Source organism: Hyperolius riggenbachi, chromosome 4 (genome assembly GCF_040937935.1).
Source record: "Hyperolius riggenbachi isolate aHypRig1 chromosome 4, aHypRig1.pri, whole genome shotgun sequence".
In the NCBI taxonomy this organism is placed as follows: Eukaryota; Metazoa; Chordata; class Amphibia; order Anura; family Hyperoliidae; genus Hyperolius; species Hyperolius riggenbachi.
Window position 1 is genome coordinate 191,733,377 of NC_090649.1, and position 9,381 is coordinate 191,742,757.

The following is a 9,381-nucleotide window of genomic DNA, read 5'->3' on the forward strand; positions in this document are numbered from 1 at the left end:
CCCCCAAAATGTGTCCCAGATTTGAATATCATCTTGAAAACAGAACACCAATCTGCCTTGGGTTAGATGGTAAAGGTCAGGAACCAATGATTGGGTGTAGGCCATACCTCACAACTAGCACTTTTTTAAAAGCAACTTTTCTTGTCCCTTTTACTTCTTCTAATGATCCTCTTTTTGGCTTGATGTACAGATCTGTATAAATAAATAATTGTACCCAATAAACAGTAGTTACATTGTGATGGAGGTGTGTCAGAAGGTGCTTTGTACCTGGAGGTATAGTAAGGTGTGGTGGGGGTGTGCCTGGAGGTGTGGTGGGGTGTGCATGGAGCTGTGTCAGGAGGTGTTTTGTACCTGGAGGTACAGTGGGGTGAGCCTGAAGGTGCAGGGGAGGTGTGGTGGGGTGTGCCTGGATGTGTGTCAGGAGGTGATTTGTACCTGTAGGTGTAGTGGGGTGAGCCTGAAGGTGTGGGCGGTGTGCCTGGAGGTGCGGGGGTGTACCTAAAAGTGTGTCTGGAGGTGTCGGGAGGAGTTTTCTGCCTGGAGCTATAGTTGAGTGAGCCTGAAGGTGCAGTGGAGATGTGGTGGGGTGTGCCTGGAGGTGTGTTAAGAGGTGTTTTGTACCTGGAGGTATAGTGGGGTGAACCTGAAGGTGTGGTGGAGGTGTGGGTGTGCCTGGAGGTATGGTGGGGTGCACCTAAAGGTGTGTATGGAGGTGTGTCAAGAGGTGTTTGGTACCTGGAGGTGTAGTGGGGTGAGCCTGAGGGTGCGGTGGACAGGGCCGGGCCAAGGCATAGGCTCGAGAGGCTCCAGCCTCAGGGCGCAGTGTAGGAGGGGGCGCACAATTCAATCAGTTGTCATTCCTAATTGTGTATGAAGCAGAAAGAAATAAGAAAAGGGGATACATAGCAGTGACTGCAAGCCAGATAACTAGATATTAAGGTGTTGGGGAGGTTGTGGGCCCTGTGGCCCTCTTAGTCTAATAGCAATCGGTGTGTGACGGCTGGGGTGGAAGGGATGGAGGGGTGCACTTTGGTATCTCAGTCTTGGGTGTTGGAGGACCTTGTCCCTCCTCTGGCGGTGGAGGTGTGGAGGGGTGTGATGGATGTTTGTCTGGAGGTTTGGTGGGGTGTTCCTGGGCTGGAAGTGAGGTAGAGATGTGCCTGGAGTTGTAGAGGGTGTGTGTATTTCTCTTATATACGTTTCCTCTAAAATGTGTTTTCCTCTTTCTCATTCAGAAAGCTGGGACAACTTTTTTTTGCCTAGAAACTGTTTCAAGAGGAACTGTCATAAAAATCTTAAAATTTAAAACACATACAAATAAGAAGTACATTTCTACCAGAGTAAAATGAGCCATAAATCACTTTTCTCCTATGTTGCTGTCACTTACAGCAGGTAGTAGAAATCTGACATTACCGACAGGTTTTGGGCTAGTCCATCTCTCTATGGGGGATTCTCAGCATGGCCTTTATTCTTTATAAAGACATTTCCTGAAAACTATTAATACAAAGATGCTGGCCAGCCTCCCTGCTCGCTGCACACTATTTTGGCAGTTGGACGGAGCAACTGCCATTCACTAAGTGCTTTTAAAAATAAAGACAACCCTTAAAACCCCCCTATGAGAAGATAGGCGAGTCCAAACTCTGTTGGTAATGTCAGATTTCTACTACTTACTATACGTGACAGCAAAATAGTTGAAAAGTGATTTATGGCTCATTTTATTCTGGGAAAAATGTACTTCCTATTTGTATGTGTTTTAAATTTTAAGATTTTCACGACAGTACCTCTTTCATTCAATTTCCAGTAAACTGCTTATATTTTAGGAAGGAAACACACATTTCCACTGAAGGAAAAGAGGCAGACGCAAGGACTGGAGATGTTTTTGAAATTGTGATAAGAAAGCAGAAAACCGACACTCCGCCCATCAGCAAACTGCTAGTTCAGATCCTCTTAGTGTTTTTAGTGACTCCCCAAACAGAATCAGTTATTACTCTGTGATAAAAGCACTGAGTGGATGTTACACAGATTGAACTTAAAATGGTACGTTCCTTTATTTCCTATAAAAGCTAGCTTTTTTTGTAGCGATTTAACAAGAGATGTATACATTGTATTTGATAATTGTGCTAACAATATGGCTACATTGCTTGAAATACTTAGATGGTGATTTCAGAATTTATTTATGCCTGTAATATGAATTGTTTCATTTTCACATATATCATTTACCAAGTGGTTTTTTTTATGTTATTCTGGCTGCTAATATAGCACATAAACACAATAATTACTAACTAGCTTTCTGAGACTTCGTCGCCTTTTGCACTGGGGCGTTGCTTGCATTGCATTACAGCCATCACATTAGACATAGGTGACTTTTGCACTGGGTGGGGCGTTGCAACTGACCAACTGACCAATCTGCACTTCCATTGACTGACATTGCACACGTCCACATGTGTGCTTCTATCAACACATTGCGTGTTCTGCATTGTAATAATGAAATCTATGGCATTGCAGTGCAACTGATAAGGTGTGAACTGTTCATAAACACTAAATGGCAGCATGTCACATGCAATGCATGCCGTGCTTATTGCAATGCACCACAATGTGTTGGTGTGAAAGTACCCGAAAATGCCAAGATAATCATTGATTTGGAATAAGTCTGTGGCAGTAAATATTGTCAACATGTTAGTGTGAACATGGGGCATGTTGTGACTATAAGAGATGCTGATGAAGAGTGGGCATGCGCATGTGACAAAAGACAGTTGGCTTTGATGGTGTTGGCTGATACAGATGGCTGTGGAAGTGACCAGCTGAAGAATCTGTCAGGCCTATGGCAGCAAATATTTATTTCAGCTATCTGGGCACCTACACATTACAATGAGGCAATTGTTCACAGAATATCTACATGTTTACTACAATGTGTGACCATTGCCATTCACAACACTGATGATGACACTCTGTCAGGTCTTTATTGCTCTCTGAGGTTCATATTGCAGGTCTGCATGTTATCCCCGATGGTAAGAAAGAGGAGTTTTCTCTATGAGAGATACATGAAGCAGAAGAAATCTGAGTTTTGTTATTGTCTTCTCCATTTGTAGAGATTCATCGTTCACATCTGTTAGGAAAGGAAATGTGGAGACAGAGACAGCAGCTAAACCAAAAAGCTGTTATATCTGTTTTTCCTTTGGTTCCAAACATTTTGGCTGGATTTGGGCATTATAGGAAAATGGGTGTGAGGAAGATAGAGGGCTCCATTTGCTGATTTCCTTTAAAGAATACAACTTGCCCAACTGTTGTTCTGATTATCAATACTCAACTTTTAAAGGAAACATATAGGAATATGGAGGCTGCTATCCTGCAGTCTGCATTCCTTATTAATAAATGCTACTTGCCTGGCTGTTGTGCTGATTCTCTGTCTACCTATCTACCTAGTCTATTAAGCTACGTACACACTTTCATGATTTAACTCAACCAAGGCAACTGATAAAGATTGCCTCAGACAAGAATTTAAAAGTTGTAAAAGAGCCCCCTGACTTTGTCTAAAGTTCCAGCATGCCAGATCTTTAGCGACCACCAATGCCTGAGCATCCCTCCCCCCCCCCCCCGTTCCCGCCCCCAACACAATGTTCTCCCACTAACCCTCCTGCCAGAAGCTGCTCATTGTCCCTCCTCCTTCCTCCATAACAACAGACACATTGCTAGCCTGCAGGCAGCACTAGTGTCCCTCTATCAGTGTGGCCAGTATTAGTGTACTCCCCCACCTAAACCTGAGATGAAGGGGGGGGGGGAGGCGGAGTTATACATACCTGGGGCTTCCTCCAGCCTCCTCCAGACTTATCTCTCCCTTGCCCTCCTCCTCCTGGATCTTCTGCAATTGGACCCAGAAAGTCCTACTGCCCAGGGAATACTGCACAATCATGGGCCAGCCGCATGCGCGCCTCCATCACACTCCTGTGGTCGGGAGTGTTCTGCACCTGTGCAGTACTACTGCACAGGAGCAGGAATCCAGGCTAAAGGACAGCCGCTGGGGAGAGCACGTGGCCAGACTGCGCCTGTGCCATCTGAACCCGACTGGAGGACATCTCATGGCCAACTGTAGAATATCCAGGAGGCGGAGGAGGGTGGTGAGGAAGCAATAAAGTCTGGAGGGGGCTGGAGGAAGCCCCAGGTATGTATAATCCCCCCCCCCCTGTTCGTCTCAGGTATACTTTTAAAAATTGGCCTCAATTGGCCTCAATTCACTAAGCTTTATCAAACACTTTATCAAACATTTGATAATTTACCTTTAAATTCTAATTTTCTAAGTAAAATCTAATGAATTCACTAAGTTGTTATAGATTTATCGAATGTTTTATCAATAAAACGTTCAATAAATCTATAACACCTTAGTGAATTCAAAATTAGATTTTACCCATGAGGTAAATTATCAAACGTTTGATAAAGTGTTTGATAAAGCTTAGTGAATTGAGGCCTATGTCTTTGTCAAGAGTACAACATTAAAGAGTAACTGTCAGGCTGCAGAAGCTAATTTGAACCTCTATTCTCCTGTGTTAAACAGTTTAGAAGGAAGCCAAAAAGGCAATACTGTAGTTAAAAATCTCTCTTACATTTGATGTGTGCTTATCAGCAAAGCTGTTAGACCCAAGCTCTTAAGAGGACGCAAGCCGCATACCATACTGCAAAGTATTCTGGGGCCCTCCCCTCGGCTGCTAATGAGAAGTTACAGGATCAAGTTTCAGCAGCTTGTAACTCAGTCCAGCGCACAGCACTGAAAAATCTCCGGGCAGAGTACACTGCAGGAGTCCGCTATTGTTCCTAGCCACATGGCTAATTAATATTCACTGCACACTAGTGTTATTCAGTAAGAGCTTTTCTGTGATCAGGAAGCAGGCAGGACATGACGACACATTTGGCTTCATAGGAGACAGACAAACATGGAACCTGCCATGAGCTGTCAGGAGCATCAATCTCTGCATATACTATATACAAATTCTGTGAAATCCAAACGTGGACAGTGAAATGCATATGTAATGTAAGTACAGCCAGTATTTAGCTACTGATATATGTGTTTATTTTCTCTGAGACCTTATACCTAACAGCTCCTCTTTAGGTTGAAAGTATTTTCCTGATTATGTACTTATCCATTTATTATACATCACTGTGTAATGTATTGGCACTTAATAAATATTATGATCTGAAACATGTAGCCTCAGTGTAACCAAGTGGGTAACTCCCAAACTAATACATTGAAAAGTATAAATGTAGAATTTTCCCCGCATCCTGTTGTATAGAAATGTGAAAGAAGGGTAGGTGGGGTTTTTTTGTGTGGAATACTGGATAATTAAATGTTAATGGAGGTCATGAGTCAGGTCATTTTCCATCATTAGAAATTGTGGGGTTGGCCTCATTCCATAATGTGATCCATTAAGTTCAATCTTTTGTGGCCACGGTTAGTAGTTAGTGCCCATAATACAGTATATCACAATAAAATATCAATATATTGCCAATACATAATGTTAAACTCTAAACTCACTTTTAAATAATATTCTGTTTTTATATAGCATTGACATCGTTCGCAGCGCTTTACAGAGTACATAGTCATGTCACTAACATTCCCTCGGCATTGCTCACCGACTGAGGCCAATTAACATATCTGGGATGTGGAAGGAAACCAACACAAACATGGGGAGAACAATTAAACTCCATACAGATATCATCTCGGCCCAGAGTTAGACCTAGAATCCAGCGCTGCAAGGTGAGAGTGCTATCCACTACGCATACGTAGTAAAAATAATAGCAGGTAATAATCTAATAATAATAATAATATTAGTAGTCTTCACTGAGGCCCTATTCTCCATTGGGAGCTAAGAGAACAAATAATATTAATAGTAGTAATAGAAATAATATGTTGTCGACAATAAGTATCTGTTCTACATTTTAAACTAAATCTCTTTCTTTCTAGGTAAAAATTACATTGCTGAGAACTCTCCTGTTTTGTGAGCTACTTGCCTCCAATTTACATCTCACATGGGGTTGTCCTGCCATGTGCGATTGTTTTAAAGGGGTCAAAGTTTTCTGTAGTGGCTTTAATATCACACAGGTCCCCACCAATATCCCCATAAATGCCACTGGCATCATGTTTTTGGAGACTTCCATCTCTACTGTGGAAAATGCATCCTTTGCACGCTACAGAGATTTGAAAAATATCATGTTTGTCAGCAACTATATAAAAAGCATCAACAGAGATGCATTTAGTGGGCTGTTTCATTTAACTGCCTTAGAAATATCAGTCAATCCACTGTCAGCACTTGAGCCTGGGACATTCAGCGAACTCACAGAACTTCGGAAACTCACCATTACACACAATGCCATCAAAGTGCTCCCATGTGGGCTCTTGGATAATACCACAAAACTTGAGATCCTTGCATTACAAGGAAACCACATATTTAAAATGTGTTCCTCAATATTCTACCAACTGGAAAACTTGCAAGAACTTAATCTTGGTTCTAATAAAATTGTACAATTACCTATTGATCTTCTAAAACCCCTAGGGAACCTCCAGATTCTTAAGTTAAACCATAATCCCCTCTCTGAATTCATTCCAGGCACCTTCAATATGTTGGGAAATCTGACTGATCTGACACTAGACAGCAATTACATAACTAGGATTTATAATTTTACTTTTGAAAAAATGACATCTTTAAAGAGGCTAAGTCTTAATTCCAATTCCATTAAGGACCTATCACCTTTTGCTTTCTCCACATTGCATAACCTAGCATGGTTAACCATTGAAAGAAACCAGATTGCTGTGCTGCCATTTGGAACGTTTGATGGATTAGAAAGCCTAATACACCTGTCATTGGGTGGAAATCAACTGCAAACCATTCCTTGGGGTATTTTTTACAGCTTGGACAAACTAGAAAAAATTATTTTGTCTAAAAATCAAATAGAACAATTGCAAAATAGTGCGTTTCTTGGTCTTGAGTCCCTCACCCATTTGCACCTTGACTATAATAACCTAAGAAGTATTGAATCCCAAATATTTCAAAATTTGACTAATTTACATGTCATCAGTCTACATCACAATAAGTTGAAGATGCTCCCAGATGGAATATTTGATGGACTATACAACTTAATATCAGTGACTCTTCACAGCAATCCATGGCGGTGTGATTGTCTGATAACCAATCTTAGGAACTGGATTTATGAAAATCGGGAATATATACAGCTCTCACAACTTGTGTGCGAGGAGCCACCACATCTCCAAGGAATGACCATTAAACACTTGAAAACACGGGAGCTAAATTGTACACGTCAACAAGTCCCGTCTTTCAAGAATCTGGATACTATTCCCATTAAAGATCTTGACATAAGCAATCCTCTTGTGACTTGCAAAAGTCATTACTCTGATAATGGTAATATAGATATTACTTGTGAGGTACTGGACTGTAAAGGTATCAATATAGCCATATGGAATAAGAACACCCCAGCCCCACTCAGCCATGCCTACACCAAAGAAGAGCTGTTGTGTCCTGCCAACATTACTTTCACCATCATTGCTGTATAGATCATGCATTAAGGTGCAAGATATAGAACAAACATAGTTTAGAAACAAGAACTTTACTCAGTGAATTAAACCGTACTTAATTGTTCTGTCAGTTAGAAAGAAGTTTATATGGTGCTATAATTTTGTGTCTTAAAATTAGGATGTGGTTAGTAGTGAAATACTACTCATCTATACTGTTATTTTATTTTTATTTTTTTGACTGCAAAGTCAGTATATAAATATGATGTAGCACACCAAGACTGGACTAGTTAACATAAAGACATACGTACACAAATATTTGTTATAAAATATACTGTAACTAAATGGGCCCCTATGCAATTCACTTACTCGCCAGCAATGAGAGCTGACAAGTTCTAAAATTTGGGAACGGGACTGTTGCCTAATTCAATTTGAATGAGCACCTGGCTGAGCAGTAAAGAATGTCTGGTATGGTTAGTATGGTGGAACTTCACACAGGCTACCAGCCTGAGTGGTTGAGTATAGTCAGGAGTCAACCTGCGCCATGCTAACCATACCTGACCACATGGTACACGATATGGGGGCTCTGTAAAAGTGGTGACAAAGCTTTTTAATCTTCTACACCTCCTTGCCCATAAGAGAAGGTGGGGGTGCATACTGTAGGTCCTGGGAGGCTTATGTTGGAATCTTGGAGCCCCCTTTCCTAAGAGTCCTATGTAATTGTGCTTGGGTCCACATTCTGTGCTTTTTATGGGTCATCAGACAAGTCATACATTCTGGAACTGTGTGGTCTATTCCCTCTTATTGTCAGTAACATACACATTTATTATGGGTAGGTTTACGGATCTCTCCCTGAACAGTTTCCCCTGTACAAAGCGTACGTGTCATATACAGTTTTATCCTAAAGTGAATTACTCCTGTAAGTCGTGACAAAAATCATGGTTCAGTAGAACTCATGGCTGCAGAATACTTTTAGTGCAACTGTCTCATTTCTTTACATGCTCAACACAATTATTATACTCTGTTTTATTTCATACACAATTTTGAACAAACTACATACCTCTTGCTCTATCTAGTGGACAGGATTGGTACTATGGGGAAATGATCGGAAGACATTGATTTCCTCACATTCGAAAAACATGTGAAAAAAAAGTTACTTCCTCAAAGCATAATTTATTTAAAAAGTATATTTGTACTAGGTGTTTGTGTGAGCCACAGAAGGCCTTTGTACCTGCTATCCCCCCACTGCTCCTGCAGAGTAGACAACCTATGGAACATAAGTCTGTCTGTTTGGCTCTCCCTACCCTGAACATTTGAGGAGTGTAGGATGTGTAGAAGCGGAGATATTTATTATTTTACCATCAGCAGCATAATTAACTTCACACTGAGCATGCGTGCTACTCAGTGTGGATGGAAGCTTCCGGGCAGCGCAATCAGACATTACACCAGCCAACATAACCTAGTGGTCTGCTTAATCTTCATTGACATCTGACACTCGAGTTACCTCCGAGCACTGCTATCCCATTCACCCCGCCCACTTATAGTCGCTCTTTCGTGCCATGCACCACCCATAGCAATAGCTGTGTCTGTTCCACTTTAGTGTGTTCCATAACTGACAGCAAACAGTTGCATTGTTTGGTTGAAAAAAGACATTTATCCATCAAGTTCAACAAGAAGAAAAGAAAATCCAGTAGAGAAAGGTGATGAACCCTTAAAGAGAACCCGAGGTGTGTTTAAGGCCTCTTGCATTCTGCAAGCGATTCAGATTCAGATTCCGCTTTTTAATCGGTTTTTACATCCGATTCAGATTCAGATTTGCAGTTTGCTCCCTGCACACTGCAAATCTGAATCTGAATCGGATGTAA

General features: G+C 41.3%; 1 protein-coding gene across 1 annotated transcript; it reads left to right on the forward strand.

Annotated features, from left to right (window-relative positions):
* Window positions 1–1,960: 1,960 nt before the first annotated feature.
* CPN2 (carboxypeptidase N subunit 2) lies at window positions 1,961–7,660 on the forward strand. Its single transcript, XM_068281161.1, has 2 exons — window positions 1,961–2,037; window positions 5,954–7,660. The coding sequence occupies exons 1-2, from the start codon at window positions 2,035–2,037 to the stop codon at window positions 7,556–7,558; spliced, it is 1,608 nt and encodes a 535-aa protein (XP_068137262.1). The 5' UTR covers window positions 1,961–2,034; the 3' UTR covers window positions 7,559–7,660.
* The last annotated feature ends 1,721 nt before the right edge of the window (window positions 7,661–9,381 follow it).